Source organism: Lotus japonicus, chromosome 3 (genome assembly GCF_012489685.1).
Source record: "Lotus japonicus ecotype B-129 chromosome 3, LjGifu_v1.2".
NCBI classification, from domain to species: Eukaryota; Viridiplantae; Streptophyta; class Magnoliopsida; order Fabales; family Fabaceae; genus Lotus; species Lotus japonicus.
Window position 1 is genome coordinate 63,741,098 of NC_080043.1, and position 20,751 is coordinate 63,761,848.

The 20,751-nt window shown below is 39.4% G+C and overlaps 1 protein-coding gene and 1 pseudogene across 1 annotated transcript; both read right to left on the reverse strand.

The window, feature by feature from the left end:
- Positions 1-2,305: 2,305 nt before the first annotated feature.
- Positions 2,306-4,007, reverse strand: LOC130745245 (uncharacterized). The gene is made up of 2 exons (XM_057597417.1): positions 3,908-4,007; positions 2,306-3,824 (listed from the first exon to the last, which is right to left on the reverse strand). Exon 2 carries the CDS (start codon positions 3,102-3,104, stop codon positions 2,616-2,618), a length of 489 nt encoding a protein of 162 aa, XP_057453400.1. The 5' UTR covers positions 3,105-3,824; positions 3,908-4,007; the 3' UTR covers positions 2,306-2,615.
- Positions 4,008-4,128: 121 nt separating this feature from the next.
- LOC130744498 (calcium-dependent protein kinase 32-like) lies at positions 4,129-17,756 on the reverse strand (annotated as a pseudogene).
- Between the last annotated feature and the right edge of the window lie 2,995 nt (positions 17,757-20,751).

A 20,751-nucleotide genomic window follows, 5' to 3' on the forward strand; every position in this document is an offset into this window, starting at 1 on the left:
TAGTGCGCAATAAGAACTTCTCCTGGACATTGCATCTGCTGCTGAATTGTCCTTCCCAGGCTTGTATTGAATCTCAAAATCATAACCAGCCAAATTGGAAATCCATTTAAACTGTTCCTCCCCCAGCACTTGTTGTTCAGTAAGGAACTTAAGACTCTTTTGATCAGTTCTGATTATGAAATGCCTACCCATGAGATAATGCCTCCATCTCTGAACAGCTCTCACTGCAGCCATCAATTCTCTCACATAAACTGACTTAGCTTGACTCCTATCAGATAAGGTTGCACTCCAAAAAGCCAAAGGTTTGCCTTCTTGAGATAAAACTGCCCCTAAACCAGTTCCAGATGCATCAGTTTCCAGGACAAATACCTTGGAAAAATCTGGAACAGCAAGGGAAGGTAATTCAGTGAGAGCTTGCTTCAAGGCTTCAAAAGCCTTTTGTGGTTCTGCTCCCCATAAGAAACTGTCTTTCTTGAGTAACTGAGTCAATGGTCTGGCAATTTTGCCATAATCCCTTACAAATCTCCTGTAATATCCAGTGAGTCCTAGGAAGCCTCTTAAACTCTTCAAATCCTTAGGCACTGGCCACATCCACATTGCCTCAAGTTTCTTTGGGCCAGCAGCTACTGTTCCAGCAGAGAGTATATGGCCCAAATACTCAATTTGTTGCCTGCCAAACACACTTTTCTTTCCATTGATCTTTAGATCTTGCTGCTCCATCAATTGTAATACTTGAGTGAGGTGAAAAACATGTTCTTCCATAGTGAGGCTGTAAACCAATAGTCATCAAAGAAGACCAATGCATACTTCCTTAAGACTGGCCTCAGAACCTCATTCATTAGTGCTTGGAAAGTGGAAGGAGCATTAGTAAGTCCAAAAGGCATTACTATGAATTCATAATGCCCTTCATGAGTCCTAAATGCTGTCTTCTCCACATCCTCAGCCTTCATCATGATTTGGTGGTAACCAGATTTCAGGTCTATCTTGGAAAACACCCTAGTTGGGCCAATCTCATCCAACAGCTCATCTATCACAGGAATAGGAAATTTATTAGGCACTGTCACCTTATTTAATGCCCTGTAATCCACACAAAATCTCCAGCTTCCATCTTTCTTCCTAACCAAGATCACCGGGCTGGAATAAGGACTAATGCTAGGCCTTATTATGCCTGCATTCAACATCTCTGCTACAAGCTTTTCTATCTCATTCTTTTGATAATGGGGATATCTATAAGGCCTGATATTAGGAATTTGAGCCCCCTCTTCCAGGTGTATGGCATGATCATGCCTTCTATTAGGAGGTAACTCTGTAGGAGAGGCAAACAAAGTAGGGAATTGCTGCAAAACTGTCTTTAATTCAGTTGGTGTCTCCTCAGCAACTGCTTCTTCTTTCTCTAGCAGCTGGTAATGTAACATATATCCCTCCCCTTGTTGCTGTATTGTTTTGACAAAAGAGTTCATGGATACCTTTTTCTTCAAAAGCTCAGGTTCCCCTCTTAGCTTCACTTTATGGTTTCCTAACTTGAATTGCAGGGTAAGCTTCTCAAAGTTGGCCTTAATATCTCCCAACCCAGCTAGCCATTCCAGCCCCAAAACCACATCTACTCCTTTCAAATCAAAAAGATAGAAGTCCTGAACCACTTCTATGCCTTGTATCTGAATTCTTACCTGTTTGCAAACTCCTTTTCCCTCCACCTTATGCCCATCCCCAACCTCTACTGTGTATGTGGAAGTAGTTGTGACAACAAGTCCCAATTTCCTAGCCATAGCTCCTGAAATGAAGTTATGAGTTGCCCCACAATCTACAAGAACTATAATTCTGGTTCCCAACAACCCTCCCCACACCTTGAGGGACTTTCTTGTGGAAATTCCCTGTATACTGAGCAATGAGAGACGCTTGTACTCCAACACTTCTTCTGAATTTTCGAGCAACAACTCATATCCCTCCATATCAGCTCCCTCTTCTTCCTCAGCCAGCAACATGACTCTAAATTGCTTGTTTTTGCACACATGATTCTGACCAAACTTCTCCTCACACCTGAAACATTCTCCTTTCCTAATCTTTTCCCTCATCTCCTTACTTGTTAGCCTCCTAAATGGGTTGCCTCTAGGTGTTTTATTAACAGTCTTGTCATTAACACTTCCACTAGAGGAATTTGATCCCTGTGTTACTGAATTTCCTCCACTCTTCACACCAGATTCAACTGTAACAGTTTTATGATAAGTTGAAGGTTTAAAATTCGACTTGTAAGAGTTATTATACCTGGCAGAACCATTGGTTCCAGCTTTTCTCACTGCCATATTCTTCTTTTACACCATCAAAGCCTTCCTTACCATAGCAGCTAGTGTGTCGGGTTCATAGAGCTTGATTTCTGCTGAAATCTCCTCCTTTAAGCCATTGACAAACATGTCCATGAAGTTTTCTTCACCCACTCCTCTCAGCATTCCTGCGAACCTCTCAAACTTCTCCACAAACTCCTCTACACCCCCTTCTTGCTTGAGTGCCAAGATTGCTGCAAAAGGACTTGAAGCTGCTGCAAGTTGGAACCTGGCTAGCAGTGCTTCCTTGAACTTGTCCCAAGTTGTGGCAGTGTTGCTGGTTTCCCACCATTGATACTAGCTAAGTGCTTTTCCATCGAATGCAGCCATAATTGCTTGGACCTTTTCTTCTTCAGTAGCTCCCTTAAGCTTGAAGTACCTTTCCAATTTCTGAATCCAACTATAGGCATCTTCATCTCCTTGGAAAACTGGAATCTCCAATTTCCTCCATCGCTCAGTGTGAGAAACCTCAGAACGCAACTCATTCACTGTATCTCCTTGAACATCACCTTCGCTCTCCGTTCCTTCGATCGTTTTCTCCTCCCCTGTTCTGCGATGAAGTTTCCCTGTGCGTTCTTCGCTCCCTTTCTCACCGTCACTCTTCGCAGCAAGATTCTCCACAATCTTCTCCAATGCGCGAAACCGCTCCTCAGTTCTCTCGCGCTCAATCGCGCGCTCCCGGCGCTCCTCCTCTCGAATTCGACGATCCTCTTCTCTGTCGCGACTCATCAACTCGATGAGTCTCTCGATTGCATCAACACGAGACTCCATTCTACTAGCAACCATAGAATGGTACCACAGCTCCTGGATGGAGCTCTGATACCAACAATGATGAACTCAAGAATCAACTACTGGTATTATTGAGAAAACAGAGTATCAACACTCAAGAATTGAGGTTGAACTCGAGATTACAACAATGGAAACTGGAATGCAACACAAACCCTAGCCTCTGGAATTCGAGATCCAGAATCTCCCAAATCCTAACCAACTCGATAACTGCCTCAACTGAATGACCAAATCCCTATCTATACTAATTGCTAGCTGTCTAACAGAATTGTATTGCTGACATCAGCATAACAGCTAAGCAGCTATATTAGAAGTAACCTTCTAAGGCTTACTTCCCTTTTGCTTCCTAGTATATACCTTTGTAAACCTAGACTTAGGTATTTTAGGGATAGAACTATCATCAAAAACATATTGTAAGAAAAGTTACAACAGTGAAAATGCCTACCTTAACCTTTTTCTCCATAAATAATATTGACGAAAGGGGGATTGTATAGTCTCAACAAAGCTCTCTTTTCGTTCATCACTCACTTCAAAGTGAGTTTTGCAGAGTGAGTCAGATTTTGTTTTGGATTTGGATCTATGGCTTTACTTTGCCGTTTAATGAAAAAAGTCAAAGAAAGAAAGAGAAAGGAAACGAACCCTTCCATTTCAGAGAATGGATCCTTTGTTGTACTGGAGAAAGTGAACTGATCAAGGAGACAATGCCGTGCCCAAGTAACCCTGCAAAATGACACAAGTGAGCGTGTGTGTACACAGTTAGATGGACCTGCGATGCACTAAGTAAATTCTGTTATGAACAGTACCTAAACCTTCTGAATCTCCATAATCACATTCACACCGTCCTCCAGTACATCTCTTCAAGTATCACATTGCACAAATCTTCTGAATCTATACGATTAAACTGAAACACACAAAGGAACATAGTGGGAAAAGAATCACAATAAAGAGAAGGTTAAAAATAAAAAATCAGACTTCTTTATCATATTTTCCTTTTCCAGAAGTAATACTTGACATAGCTAAAGTGTCATCTACCTTCATTGTTTACTTGCAATGATCCGTCCCTCATCAATGTCAGGCTGAGACTGGTAGACCTCTCTCTCGAGTACCGTCTTGATGTTTTTCTCCAATCTGTGCTAGTCTTCATCATTGTTGCAAATTCCTCATAACTTATCTTTCCATCGTTATCTGAGTCCACATCATTCATTCATAATTGCATTGATGACTTCTTCACTGTTTGTCTCAACTTCATGAGATAAAGCATCACGCAACTCAATATACCCATTTTGGATCGCATCAAAAAAATTGCAGGTGCTCATCATTTCCCATCTTTCGAAATGGCTACAAACTCTCCATAATTTAGGTACCCATCTCTGTCTACATCACCAGCGAATCTGGAGATCTGCATTGTAACACCCTGATTTCGGTGGTGTCACTTTAGTAACTAAAAAGAAAACCAAGCGAAAAAACGTGAATATTTTTTTTCGAGATATTGTTTTAAGTAAATAAAAGACTTGTCGAAGTAAAGACTCATCGACGAAAGATAAACATAACTAATGTACAGATATAATTACAGCCCCCGTTGTAAGTAGCATGTCACGTCACGAGTAACCTCCAGTGACGGGAAAGTAGTGCCTGTCGGCAAATATGTACAAACCAAAATAAAAGGTCAAGTATTCAGAATACAGTTCTCCAACGAAAGTAGGTCAGCCCAAAAACAGCCCGAAGACCTCCTAGTCCGACCAACTCCCTGTGATTCCCGTAAAGAGAACCACACAAAAAGCTAAAGGTCGGGGACCTACCCTGCCCCAAAATGAGAAACTGAAGACCAGAGCCACGGCGCTACTCCTACCCTAATCCTGACTAGAGGAGCACACCACAGCACTCCCAACTATGCATCACCAAGGTCGTCGTCTGAATCTGAATCCAAGACGACTAGGTCTATGACTGCATCTGTCTCCACAGCTGGTCCTGCAGGTCCAGCACCCGATCCCAAATCAACAGCAGCCGCGACAGTGGGTGAGCTAGAGTCTGATGAAGTCCCTCCCACAGGCACCTCCTCCGAGGGGTCCTCGTCGTCCGAAGGCAACGGTGGTGGTGGTACTACAACTCCAGGCCCACAGTGCACACCCGGTGGTAGGTTGAAGCTGACGGTGTAGCGTCTCAAAACTCCGTGCGTCAGGTTTCCCATCCTGTCGACGCCATCCTCCATTATTCGCCCCGAATAGATAGCTCGGTGACCGGCGGGGTCGACCACCCATGAGCCCGGGGTGTCCTGATCCAGCATCTTAAACCAAGTCCCGCCCCGAAGGGACGACCATCTCGAACCAGTCCGCCATGGACATCTGACAATAAGGGCATACATAGCCCCCCAAACACAGGTAGCACGCGCGAGGGTCAACTCAAAGAATTACATAATAGTACATCCAATAGGTAAAGTTTAAGCAATAGCTATATAGGCTTAGATATGAATGACAGCATTATAAATTGTATATCTTACCAAATGAAAATAAATAATGTTTACTGGCAATTAACATATCTCAAACAAGATTAACAAGTATCAAACACACTCGGCAACTAAATCAGTATGAATGGTGCATGAATGCAATGATGAGGAACAAGATGCAATCCGGAAGGATGGGCACCATCGAGTCAGCCCTAACACCAGCCACGGTGGGACCATTTCCGCTTGGGCGTCTCTTATACGAAACAAAATGTAGTCAGATCAGCAGTGAACCCGCAGGTCTGCCATTTCCGTCTGCTACTAAGAATCACCGCAGTGTTCTTATGTGGAAATCCGGGTCTTATGACCATTTTTGGAATCCACCGAGGTCCGGCATCCCACCGTGTATTAACCTCAAAATGTGTGCATGAATGCAAAGTGATTAGCCAAACAACGTCTCCGACCTCACTCGTCACGTCGTCACGTGTTTTAGCTAACTTATTGTCTCTAAAAAGAATACCCTAAGGTAAATGTCGATTCTGCGACAAAAGACAATTAATTATAAAAAGTATCTCATGATGATTTCTCGAATCATCCGACTCATCTCCATCCGATGGTCAAAACTGCTCAGCGAGCAAAGAGTACCAATGTACTTGGAAACTATCCGTTTCTCGGCTTATCTTTTAGATAACCAAACAACAAAACCGCTCATCGAGCAAAAGAGCATCAACGTACTCAGAAACTTATCAATTTCCCGGCTTATCCTTTAGATAGCCAAACTACAAAACTGCTCATCGAGCAAAGAGTATCAACATACTCGGAAACTTATTAGTTTTCCCCAAAACTTGGACTCGGCGACACTTCTCATTTTCCAAAACTAATATTCAAGTCCTAAGCTCTTATTTGAGATTGTGATCATTATTTAAAGGTTCAGAGGTTGTTTAGTGTCTTATGAATTTTCCTTGTAAAATAGTTTCCATTTAGTTTTATCTCTAACCTTATGAGTTTAAATGATCCCATAATCCCAAGTAATTCCCAGAGAAGGTCTCGATCCATTAAAACAATAACAAGGGCCCGAACCTCTGTTCGTCCCGTCAAACTTTCCCAAAATCTCATGATAAATTTGGCATAACTGCCTGTTATCCTCTCTGACGTACAACAGATATATGCGTGATTTCATAATCAAAGTAACACAATCCAACAGTCATGGCACATATATCAACACATCCTAGATTAACCATTTAGCACATAGCATGTGAATCAATATCAACACATCTTAGATTAACCATTTAGCACATAGCATGTGAATCAATCTCAAAACAATTCAAGCGATAAATGATTATCAATTGTCAGCCGTAGCCTCAGAAAACATTTTTCTCAGTCAAACACAATCAAGTGCATAAACAATAAATCAAGTCGAATTCGTCGACACCTAAAGCATTATCTAGTATTCAGTGAGTAGCCCTCACCTGTAGCTCTTCCAGCGTGTTCCTCAAGCTTTCCTTCACAACCTTCAGCTCCACAGAATTCCTCAAACGAACCTTAGAGCAAAATCACAGAATTCAATCACAATGAGTCAGAAACTCAGCAAACAATAAGTACTAGGGTTACGCGAAGCATTATAAACTCCGAAGTACGATAATCTAACGCGTTAAGACAAGTTTTCGAAAAACAAAAATTTCCTCCCCCTATGGAGGTGCTCTCGGCCACACACACTAATTGTGTGCGCCGATTTTTCTTCGATCAAACTTGGTTCCTAGGCTATCATTAGTCGTAACTGGGGCGAATCAAAGCTCGGAAAAATTATCGGATCGAAAACTGTCACAGGGGTAATTTGGTCAATATTTTTAGCTCAGAATATTTCGGTCCTCTTCAGTTCCACAGAATTCCTCAAATGAACCTTAGAGCAAAATCACAGAATTCAATCACAATGAGTCAGAAACTCAGCAAACAATAAGTACTAGGGTTACGCGAAGCATTATAAACTCCGAAGTACGATAATCTAACGCGTTAAGACAAGTTTTGGAAAAACAAAATTTTCCTCCCCCTATGGAGGTGCTCTCGGCCACACACACTAATTGTGTGCGTCGATTTTTCTTCGATCAAACTTGGTTCCTAGGCTATCATTAGTCGTAACTAAGGCGAATCAAAGCTCGGAAAAATTATCGGATCGAAAACTGTCGCAGGGGTATTTTGGTCAATATTTTTAGCTCAGAATTTCAAAATTGGAATTTCAAAAAACAAATTGGATGGGGACGTCACCAACGACATTTATGACAACTAATCCTACTAGCGCTAAGCTAAGTCGGGACTTTTCAGCCTAAAGGATGAAACTTTGACTCAAAATGGGTTTTTCAAGCAGAATTGGAATTCGGCGGCATTTCGGCGACATTCGGCAAAATGTAATCCGCTAAACATGCTCTTGGGCACGTAGGGAATAAGTTTAGACAGAGAAATCGAGTTATTTGGACAGTTTTACAAAAAGCTCAAAACTTTGAGCACAGAAAGACATAGAGAAAAACGACGGAATTGACAATCAGAAGTGAGAGATAGCATCTATACCTCGATGTCTTCGAGTAGCAACGAACGGTGCAGCGATCGGGCAAGAAACGGCGAAAATCTCTTCCTCCCTCCTTCTCCTCCAAGCTCGCGGGTTTGGGTTTGCAATGGTGAAGGGTTTTGAAAATTTTCAAGCTATTTATAGGTTATGGAAAATGCGGAAAAATGAAAATTTTGCGATTCCGATTTTTCCTGCGTAATCCTCTGTAAATTCTAAGATAGGTTCTGGTGACAGAATTCCAGAACTCAAACCAGTTTTCTTGGAATTAAGGCAAACGATCCAAAATCGGTGTGAATCGATTTATCCCGAAAAACTACTTTTTGCAGTTGATGTCGGATGAGAAAACTTCGTTCTGAAGAAAGATTCAAAACATCGACAGGAATAGGTGTAAGCGGGTGGAATCTTCTTTTAAAGCTCCGAATAGAAAAAGTCTTCATCGTCGGTTGATTTTAGGTTTCTTGAACTATCAGAGATTTAGTTTCGGCAAACTTCCGAGTATTGGAATTTGACCTTCGTACATTCCAGGGTTTCGTATCGAAACACTTGTTATGGAAGAATTAAGAGAAGTTCTAATATTTCTCTGAAGATTTTTGAAATTAGTTTCCATCGTGTCTTTAAGTGCAAATTAGCTATTTACTAGCGTTCTTGCCCTAGGTTTAAGCGAATACTAATCGTGCTATAACTTTTATCGACTTTGATACAATCCTTAGCCCTTTTCCTGAACTTTCTCCTTCACAAATTTATTCTATTCAATAAACACTTGTTCAGGTTTTCCTTCACGTTACATCGAAACTAATCGTGAATAGGAATTTTATTCGGTTTATTCTAAGCTTAAAAAAACTTGGGTCTCACATGCATCAGGTGAAGGTATGAAAAACGGTAGAAGGGGGGGTTTGAATAACGTTTTCAAGATAAAACTTCCTCCTTAAGATTTTAACAAATCTTTTCGAGACACAATGGTGCTTAAGATAAGAGATAGAAAAGCACACAAGGATTTTATCCTGGTTCACTTGATAAATCACTCAAGCTAATCCAGTCCACCCGTTAAGGTGATTTCTTCCTTCTTAGAATGAAGGCAATCCACTAATCAGGTATATGTTACAACTGCACTTGAAACCTACAAGTGACTAACAATACACTGACTTAGCTCACACTAAGATTCAGTCTCTTAGTCTACTTTAGGATCCGATCTGATTTCATTGGAGCAATCACTACTGAATTTGTCAATGACAAAGAAAGCATCCGAGCAGACTTTTACTCGGATCGGTGGACTGAGCAAAGAAAATGGTTGGAGCCATATGGTGGAACTTCCTTATGAAAAAGAATTTTCAGATAAACAGATCCCAACCAAAGCTAGACCCATCCAAATGAATGAAGAACTTCTTCATTTTTGCCAAAAGGAAATCAATGATCTTCTACACAAAAAGTTGATTCGTAGAAGCAAGAGTCCCTGGTCCTGCGCAGCTTTTTATGTCAATAAACAGGCTGAAATAGAACGTGGAACCCCTAGGCTCGTCATCAATTACAAACCCCTCAATCAAGCTCTTTGTTGGATTAGATATCCTATTCCCAACAAGAAAGATCTCCTGGCCAGGCTGCATGATTCTAAGATTTTTTCGAAGTTCGACATGAAGTCTGGATTCTGGCAAATCCAATTACAAGAAAAGGATAGGTATAAAACCGCTTTTACTGGGGAAGTAGGAACATGTTAATTAAGTTAGATATAAGTTGTTTCTCTGCTTTGTTCTTACATAATTAAGCACTATGGTAACGGATCTAGACTGGTAAGTACACAACCCAGCTAAACTAAAATGAAAACCTTTTTGAAGATCTCTCAGGATTATTTCTATTCAGACTTATGATCATATCTGCAGCGGAGGCGTTGAAGGCAGTAAGTCCCTGTGTGGCAGTAAGTCTATATTGGCCATACTACAGATATGATATGTTAAGTTCAGAATATTTTTAATGTCCTTGTTTAGCTCTTCTTTTGTGGTGGCTTTAGTCTGATCCAGATCTATACTGCTCAACTATTAAGAACAATACAGAACATAACTTATATTTCTAATTTACTTATCTGTTTCTATAGAACCAGGTGATGGCGATGATACTTACGGGTAAGGAAGGTCTGTCTTTTATGATGCTTCGCTCTTTCTCTTCTAAGCTTTCTTTCAGATCTTCCCAACCCTCTTCTTCTTCTATCGATCATCATCATCATCAATCCAATCAAATGAAATCCGTCTTCAAAGAAGAAATTCATTTTGAAGACATCAATCAAGATCTTGATAACTGGGAAATCCCTAAAATTTCTCATACCGAGATCTATAAACCAAACGGATCGTTTTTCAAAAGATCAGATTTCATCATCAAAACCGTTGAGAAAACGTATAAGCTCAGATCTGATGATGAAGAAATCCATCTGCTTTCCGAAAAAAGCGTCAAAGAACACATCAGCAAGAATTTCAACTATCTTCACATAGGTAGTGTTCAAGTAGGTCTAAAACCTTTGACCAGGAAATCCCTTGATATTGCTGTTCTTCTTTGTCTTAGAGATATTAGACATAATCGTTTCCATGACTCCCTTTTAGGCACGGTCGAAACTAGCCTGAGTAATGGACCAATCCTTTTCAATTGTTTCCCAGATCTAACTGTTAGTCTGGATGATAAAAACATCCTTGATGTTCTCTTCCTAAATATCAAGCTTCACGGCCTTGATATGAAAGATGACTCTATCCCAATCTCTTTAATCTACAGGGTTCAATACAAGGTAATGAACTCTATCAAATCCTATTTCTTGCGAACAAACTGTGAGAAATCCGGAGAAACCACCCTTTTCCTTACAGATTATGATAAGGCAAACGTTATTGTTCCCAAAACCATCCAATGGAGCGATATCACCCTTCCGGAGAAATGGTCTTTGGAAAAGGCTGCTCCAGCCCAACCAGTTGAAACTCCTGAGTTTCGTGAAATCATCCAACACAAATCTGGCCAAGTGGATCTTATCTTTGATAGAAGAAATTCTTTCTCTATCCCTAGATCTGTTAGGACATCCTCAAATGATTTCCAATCAGCCATGTCCAGAAGGTCCTTCTCTATGTCTAGAAGTAATCAACTTGAGTCAAGTGCTCGTCCTTCATTCTCTCATGATGGATCTACCATCCATCTTGCAGGATATGTCAATTCCACTCCTGTCAAGACTACCTATGACAAGGGTGATGAAGATCATCAATCCACCTTATCTCCAACGTATTCTTCTCTAGAAACCCCTGGAGAAACTTCTGATTTCATTGGAGCAATCACTACTGAATTTGTCATTGACAAAGAAAGCATCCGAGCAGACTTTTACTCGGATCGGTGGACTGAGCAAAGAAAATGGTTCTTTGCAAACTACCAAGGAAAAAGGAGAAAGAAAATCCAAGATAAATTCTATGGATTCCTTGAACTCACCCAACAAAACATCTTCTTCTTTGACTGGTTTCAGACGTACACCATTAAGAAGAAAATCCCTTACCCTTACCATGTTGACATGATTAAGTGGCAGCTTAAGGATGGTAAGGAAACCCTTTCAAACCTACCTCCTAAAACTCCTTTCCTCCACAAAGGAGCCCAATCTACACCTGTCTTAGCTTCTCCCTTCAAGACCAGGGAAGAAGAAGGCGAGGTCACCAGCAAAGACATCAAAGACCTCATGGAACAGGCCAATTATACTAATAAGTATCTTCAGACTCTCGGAGAATCTCAATCGCATGATGATTATTCTTCTAAAAAGGGAAAAGGAAAGGTCAAGACTGAACCTTCATCTTCCTCAGATCTTGATATCCCTAAAGGATGTCAACTGGAGAAACCCCTCTTCAAACCTTTCCAAATCAGTAACCGTTCCAGGCACTCGGCTCAATCTCTTCGTGCTAGAACTGAATCTGACAATGAGCTTCTCCAAAAGGTTGTTGAGCAACTGAAGCTCCTCAATCAAGTGATTCCTGAAACTCCGACTCAGGAAACTCCGATTCCAGAAGCAGTTTCTAATCCTGCTCCTCCAAAAAATTCTGAAAATCTTATCCGTCGGACTTCTACTCGTAATACCTCCACTTCTTTGAATAATATTGAAGAAGGGATTGTTGAAGATGGAGAGTCTGATAGTCAATCTGTCTTACAAGAACATTGAAGTTCAATTACAACAACCTTCTGTCAAATCAAGGATTGAGAGTATTTTGGGAAATATTCAATCCAGCATCTGTTTTGATCTACCCAACGCCTTTTGGGAAAGGAAGAGCCATATGGTGGAACTTCCTTATGAAAAAGAATTTTCAGATAAACAGATCTCAACCAAAGCTAGACCCATCCAAATGAATGAAGAACTTCTTCATTTTTGCCAAAAGGAAATCAATGATCTTCTACACAAAAAGTTGATTCGTAGAAGCAAGAGTCCCTGGTCCTGCGCAGCTTTTTATGTCAATAAACAGGCTGAAATAGAACGTGGAACCCCTAGGCTCGTCATCAATTACAAACCCCTCAATCAAGCTCTTTGTTGGATTAGATATCCTATTCCCAACAAGAAAGATCTCCTGGCCAGGCTGCATGATGCTAAGATTTTTTCGAAGTTCGACATGAAGTCTGGATTCTGGCAAATCCAATTACAAGAAAAGGATAGGTATAAAACCGCTTTTACTGTCCCTTTTGGACAATATGAGTGGAACGTTATGCCTTTCGGGCTAAAGAATGCCCCTTCGGAATTTCAAAGGATTATGAACGAAATCTTCAATCCATATTCCAAATTCACAATTGTTTACATTGATGATGTTTTGATATTTTCCCAAACTATAGATCAACACTTCAAACATCTCAACACATTCATCTCTGTTATCAAAAGGAATGGTCTGGCTGTTTCCAGGACAAAGGTCAGCTTATTCCAAACCAAAATCAGATTCCTTGGCCACAACATTCACCAAGGAACTATCATCCCTATCAATAGAGCCATTGAGTTCACCGACAAATTTCCTGATCAAATTATTGACAAAACCCAATTACAAAGGTTCTTGGGTTGTCTCAATTATGTTGCGGACTTCTGTCCTCAACTCAGTACCATAATCAAACCCCTTCATGATAGACTCAAGAAGGATCCTCCACCTTGGTCTGATATTCATACCAATGTGGTCAAACAAATCAAACTCCGTGTCAAAAATCTCCCTTGTCTTTATCTCCCAAATCCTCAAGCTTTCAAGATTATTGAAACTGATGCCTCTGATATCGGCTTTGGTGGCATTTTGAAACAAAAGGTTTTTGGCAAAGAACAAATCATTGCTTTTACTTCAAAACACTAGAACCCTGCCCAGCAGAATTATTCTACTGTCAAAAAAGAAGTTTTAGCAATCGTTTTATCTATTTCAAAATTCCAATCTGATTTGATTAATAAAAAATTCTTGGTCCGTGTGGACTGCAAATCTTCCAAAGAAATTCTTCAAAAGGATGTCAAAAACTTAGCTTCAAAACATATATTTGCCAGATGACAAGCTATTTTAAGCGTTTTTGACTTTGATATAGAATACATAAAAGGATCTACAAATTCTCTCCCTGACTTTCTTACTCGTGAGTATTTACAGGGCAGATCATAGGATGACCTCCAGAGGAGGCTCTTCCTCATCACGGGGAAGAGGCAAAAGTTCAAGCCGAAACAAAGGTATTGTAATCTCTGATTCCTTAATCTTATCTGGGCCCACTGCCCATCAATCTGGACCCACTGTCCAAAAATCTGAGCCCACTGCTCAAACCCAATCTTCTCAACCAAAACAAACTAAAGAAGATTATGCTTTACCCATCGAAACACTCCTAGCCCTCAAACAATCAGGCTTAGATGAAATACCTCAAGGCCTCACCAAACTTCCAAATAAATCTTGGGCCAGCATCGCTGATGAAGATGATGACCAAGATCTCCAATCCCTCCAAACTATCATTAATAGAACCAAGAACATAGCAACTCATGACGGGAAAAAACCTATTGTTGTTGCCCAATCCAGTCAGCCTAACCCAAATTCAGGTTACTTGGCTAAAATAACAACTATGAGATTCCAAACCCTCATCGAACCAGAATGGTGGGACAATTCTGGAGGAGTCAACCTGGCCAACAAAATTGGTACCAAACTCTTCCCAGGTCATCTTGATCTCATTCATCCAAACAAAACCCAAAGGTTCTATGAGTTCATTTTGGTCGACACAAACAGTGTAGAAATCAAACATTTTAGGGACAAACATGATAACTCCCTAATTACCCATTCTACACTACAAATTCTCCGTGTCCTTCGTCCCACTGACTTTGGACCAAATCCAAACAGTTACAAAAAATTCTCCCAAATCTTTGACCCAGTAGGTTTTAATTATTGGGACTATATCAGGGCTTGGGATAATTTAATCCTTGGCCTTCAAAACAAAAATTTCAAACATTCTTGGCTCATTTATTTCAAATGGACCAACAAATACTCTTTTCCAAATTGGTTTCAGTCATGGTGGAGCTTATTTGGACCAACCACTGAAATTTTTCCCTCTGAAGTTCTTGAGGGATACAATCACTTTCTCAAACATTGGAACAAGGAATTAAACAATTATCCTGATTGTTTAAACTTTTATACAATCTTTTCCCTTTCATGGGTTTTCTCTTGGCGTTATGGTCTTAAGACCAAAACCCAACCAATCCTCTTCAAACAGGCTCTCATCAAATGGTGGAAGATCTTTGATGCTTCAAAAGCCTACAAAGAAAATGTGAGCCAATGGTTCAAAACCAATCAGAAATGTCTCAAGTATGCAAGTCCGCAAACCAGCCTCTTGCTAAATCAGAAGGCCCACATCACAGCGGCCCTTGCAGGAGCTTCAACAGAAGAAGACTTGCTGAAAAATCTTCAATCTGCTCTTCAATTATTAAAGGAGCCAATTGAGCAGGCCTCATCCTCAAAGGCCCCCCAGCACAAAAGTTCCGAGCAATCCTCTTTTGGGTCGGATTTTGTCCAAACCTCAGAATCAGATGATGATGACTTCTGCTAAGTTTTGTCGTCTTGTAATCATTTGAATTTGTAATAATTCAATCTCTATTATTGTAATCTTCTGTAGCAACAGTAAAAACTTTTTACTGTAGCAAATAGTACCAGTCAAATAGTACCGGCTACCGGGACTATTCAACCGGAACTATTCAAACAGTATCCAAATTTTTCCTTTAAATAGGCGTCTTCTGAGCTTTGTTAATCAGAGTTTGGATAGCGAGTTTAGAGAGATAAACACTAGAGAGAGAACCTCTTGTAAGTTCTCCTTCAGTTTTACTTTCTTCAATCTTTCAATTCTGTAAAAGTTTTCTTTCTGTTTTTCCAGTTTTAATCTATCTATGTAATATTTTGTTCAAGTTTTATTATTCTGTTTATTATTTTGTTTATGGAAGGCTGAGCCTCCTGTTTTAATTCCTGTCTTTTAATTTCTGCTATTTAATTTTCTGCAAGAAGCCCCTGCAAGGTGGCGTCCTACTTCTCTTAATCCTCTTCTTATCCCCCTCCTTCTGCTTCCGAACCCCTCTTGGTATCAGAGCCTGATGGGGAAGTAGGAACATGTTAATTAAGTTAGATATAAGTTGTTTCTCTGCTTTGTTCTTACATAATTAAGCACTATGATAACGGATCTAGTAATCATTTGAATTTGTAATAATTCAATCTCTATTATTGTAATCTTCTGTAGCAACAGTAAAAACTTTTTACTGTAGCAAATAGTACCAGTCAAATAGTACCGGCCGTAGATTTTTCAAGACGCTTGAAGGTTTCTCTAAGATTGAACTTATTGGTAGTAATGGGACTCTTGGGAGGCCTATCTTCAAGAGTAGCTTTTAGGCGTTCAACGTGGAACCCCTAGGCTCGTCATCAATTAGAGGGGTTCGGAAGCAGAAGGAGGGGGATAAGAAGAGGATTAAGAGAAGTAGGACGCCACCTTGCAGGATCAACCTTGATCTCCTAAAGGCAAACTTTACAACTGTATATGAAGTTCTTGTTTACACAGAAAATGCTTCTAAAAAGCTTATAGTAAACACAATGAAATTCAAGATGAAAGAAAGCTTAGAAGGTTTGAATATAGTTTGCGCGTGTGTAAGTTCTTCTAGCCGCTTCTTTCAATCTTCAGCCTCTATTTATACTCCAAGGATTAGGGTTTGAACGTTGCATGAGAATGCTACCGTTGGAGGGCAGTTCTGGAAATTCCAGCTTCTGCTGTGGCTGAGAATGTAGGTTAGGTCGTCAAGATAGTACATTTGCTTTTGTACTTTGATAGTGACAAGAACTTTAACCTCGTTTTGACTTCTGATCAGAGGAGCGCTTCGTGTTGGAACTTGTGAAGCTGGTTGATCAGAGTCAGAAGGAAGCTTGGATCCTCTGACCGCTGTACCTTCTGATCTTCACTTCAGAGGATCAGTACATGGTCTTCAGAGCCAGTTGCTTCTGGACTTCAGAGTCTTCACTCTTCAGCTTCTGGATTTTCAGAGTCTTCTACACCATCAGAACTTATGAGTCTTCAGATGTTCTGGGTTGTCAGAACGCCTGGATCATCAGAGCTTCAAGTGAGCTGAGTCCTTATCAGAGCTTAATATACTTCAGATCTTCTGAAGCTTTTCTACTGTTTAGACTGAACATAGAGATTGCGAAAGCGTTGCTATGATCACTCTTTAAGCACAGTGCATCTGATTTGTGTGAATTTATGACAAGGTCAGAACCTGTTAAGAGCACACTCAGAAAACACGTTAGAGTACCATAATTGTTCATATCAAAAGATTAACTTGTAATCATCAAAACATAAAGTTGTACTACTAGATCAAAACTTGATCTTACATCAGGAACTTGATGGCCTAGTTTCAATAACCCTGCTCGTAGTTCATCAATGTTAATCTTGCCGATGGATTTTTCGGAAGCACCGTTGATGATCGGGCGCCACCGTTAGCGGAGAAGGAAGGTGAGGTGAATGCCGAAATTGAGGGGAGAACAGAGAAGAGGGTAGACTTTGAAACCACATATGGAGAATGGAGAGAGATAAAAGAGATTCAATGCATTTGTAAAAACTAAAAAGCTTGAAATTAGCACACATCCAGCTGAACCAGACGGACCCAGAATTGACACAAACGTGGACTAATAAGGACTGCCAAAGATAGTTCCTGAAAACGCGTGTGCTTTTTGCAGATGATTGGGATAATCTTGTCTGAGCTTCTGACAAATTATCAGTTCTGTGATCCTTCCAAGGGAAAATGGTCGAAATCGTGCTCTTAAACTTTACAGATAAGCTTAACGTTGAATAGGGTATGCAGAAGAAAACGGGGAACGAAAGTGAGAAAAGGGTGTGGAGAAGGAATTGCTTAAGTTTGACACGTGGACATGCTCTTAGAAGATGACACCTCGGATTTTTGTCCTCCTTAAGCACTTGTGCTTTGTATCTAGTATAGATTGGAGTATTGAGTGAATGAGAATGGAACACTAACACAGACAGCGTGGTAGCTAGGCATGTTTTGCGAATGTGCGGGGCGAAGAATTGACTGAAAAGCGTCATGCAAAATGTCATTGTTTTGCTTTGAATCTGATTTGGTAGCATCTTGAATTTTCTTGGAGGATAAAAATCTTACTGAAACCAAGCAAGTGTCAATGTCAAACATTGAAGGAGATTGGAATTTTGTACAACTTATGGGCCAGGAGGTCTAGAATCTTGATGGTGAACACCTAGACATGGCTTACTAGTTACTAGTCTAGTTTCATATCCGAAACCGAAATAGGATTCTTCGACAAAGACAAAAACCAATGATTATGGACCTTCCTAACGCCATGTAAGTATCTAGTTTGTTCTGTGCGAGAATTACAATTTTATTAAGATGATAATAAAGCTTAGCTTAATTAAATATGGTTTTTTATTCCTCTACATATAACGAGTCTCCATTTATTGGAAATTTTAGACTATTTTAAAAGTCCAATACTCAAATTTTAGATGTGTCATAGGTTAACAATTCGTACATGCTTACTATTCACAATAAATGTTCATTGTTTTTTTTTTGGACAATATAAATGTTCATTGTTCAACCTTGAAATATATCTCACCATCTATATTAAATGGTGGCCTTCCTAGATATTAGTGAAAAAAGTCTTTATAAAAATCTCCCCTCGCCTCTCTCTTAAAACACTATCAATCATCTTTGCGCTTTTCTTCCCAACTGCTTATTCATCCAAGTATATAAATTATATTAGATCTTGCCAGTTCTTATTAGCATAGTTTTTACCATAAGTAACTTTTTAATCCTAGGAAGTCCCAAGAACAATCATTCGGATAAAACTATTGATCGAGGACAACGAATCTAATTCATAACTCATCTTACAATCCTTCGCTACACTTTTTTGTTTGTGTTGTTCATCCCCTACATCCAACAACCTCATGAATATTAAATAACGAACAATGTTGACATTAACTTCATCATTGTGAGAGCTAGGGTTGTTGGCTTAGCTCTCACTAACACTCTCGGTAAGGTATACTACAAAAACGGTTTTAAGTGCACAGGAGTTTGGTGATGCAAAGAGAGAGTGTATGAATGGTAGGCATCCATCAGTTTATGTGAATGAAGATTCTTTAAACTCGGATCGGAAGAGGTGATTATGTTGAAACAAATTTAAGTAATGAATGCTGAGTAAGCAGAGAGAGACAACATTTGGGGGTATGGTGAGGCATTTTCTTCTACGAGGTATTCCTGTTATTTTATTGATTCTGAGTACATGTCTAAGGTATGAAACGCGATGCATATTTTTCTTCTTCTTTCATTCCGTTCGGTGTGGAGGAAACCATTTAGTGCCTTAACGAGAATTGAGAGAATGATGAAATTGTATTGAGTAAAGTGAAAAATGAATTGGGTAGTTACATCAGTTTCTGATTGAAGATTAAATACTAATCTAACTCTATGTAGCTAACTAGTGTAACTAACTAGTAACTGACTAGTAACAAACTATAACAAACTAACTAACTCTAAAACTAACCTAACCAATTAACAAACTAATTGTTAGTCTTGGTATCCCCTGTATTATGCCTCATGGACCATCTCTCTTTGGGGAGCGAAGAATGCTCTGATGAAGCACTTTTGGAAAAGGATTCTTGGAAAATTCTTGTTTCAGAACCATCCGTTTCTAATGGTCAAGTTCGTGGTCATCCAAAGAAAAAGAAGCGAGGTCAAAAACCCGGAGATGTATTTCATATTTTGTGTGCAAGGTCTAGCGTGGTGGAGGCGCTTGGCGTTGTTGATGGTAAGATATTAACAATGGAGAAGATGGTGGGAGATAAAAAGATCACTTATAAAAATAAGTCTTTTCCTTATGAAGTTGTTTTTTTAGAAATTTAGTGGTTGAGGGAATCTAAAAATCTGGTATTGTTGGATATTTGGTTCGGTGGTTTCTTTGGTGTTTTTGAGCTTTTGTTTTCGTTTTTTAGAGAAGTTTTTTAGTGGGTTTTGTGCAAAGTTGGATTTTGGCTTACTGTTATCAAGTCGACTTTCATCCTTGTCTATTTTTTGTTTCACTCGAGAATGTTTGTTACTAAATGATCAATATTAGTTTTTTTACTTTCAAAAAATTTCTTTATTTTTTCTCAGATGGCCTGTAAGTAGGGGTGGGAATAGGTCGGGCCTAGGTAGGCTCTGCGTAATTAGGCCTAGCCTATTTAAAAATCTTAAGGCCCGAGCCTAGCCTGTGGCCTGTCAAAGACTTTTTTTCGAGCATTACCATACCTTCTCGAAAGCCTGGTCTGGCCTGGTAGCCTGTTTAAAGGTCCGTTTCAAAACAAGAGTTTTACGTTTGCTAACAAATTTATTTGTACAGAAGCTATCAAACTTATAAACTAACGGGTTAAATTTTACCAAAATAACTTTTTCAACAATCAGACTCATAATATTATAAGCTATATTAGATAGAGATGAAACTAAACTGGAGAATATGTTGGTTTCTAGAGTCGCAGAGCCAGGATAAAATCACACTTCATATTCAGGTATTAAAATACATTGTATATCTATTTCTAAATAGACTTATAACTTTAAAACATTATATAAGTCAACTTGCTTAAATATATAAAAATGTCAATAAGTATATAATATCAAGATATTATGATAAATTTCTAATATATATACATCATCAATGGTAAAATATATTTATACTAATCATATTTACAATGTACTAGAAAACTACTAATCATTTTTACTTAAATAGGCTAGTCTATAAGGCTTAAAAGACTTTTTGAATGGCCTCGGCCTTTTTAACTAAATAGGTTTTTTCAAAAAGCCTAAGTCTTGCCTATTTACCAATTTGGCCTGGCCTGTGGTAGGTTAGGCCATAGGCCCCTACGAACGGCCTGACCTATTCTCACCCCTACCTGTAAGTTTAATATGTACCCAAGATGAATTTTATTGTTACTTAATTGCACAATAAAGTGTGATCTGACTGTTTATTTTTTATTTTGCATGATATAAAAAATCTATATTTTTTCTCTTCGAATTTATGCTTGAGTTTATGAACATTTCACGAGTTCAAACAAACTCTCCACTTTGAAATCCTTCATATGAATTTGACAAAATCAAATATTTGAACGAAAGCTTCTAATTAACAATCAAGTGTATAGAATTGCAT

Excerpts from the sequence above, each read along its gene's own strand:
- LOC130745245 (XM_057597417.1), bottom strand. The coding sequence starts at position 3,104 with ATGGTTGCTAGTAGAATGGAGTCTCGTGTTGATGCAATCGAGAGACTC.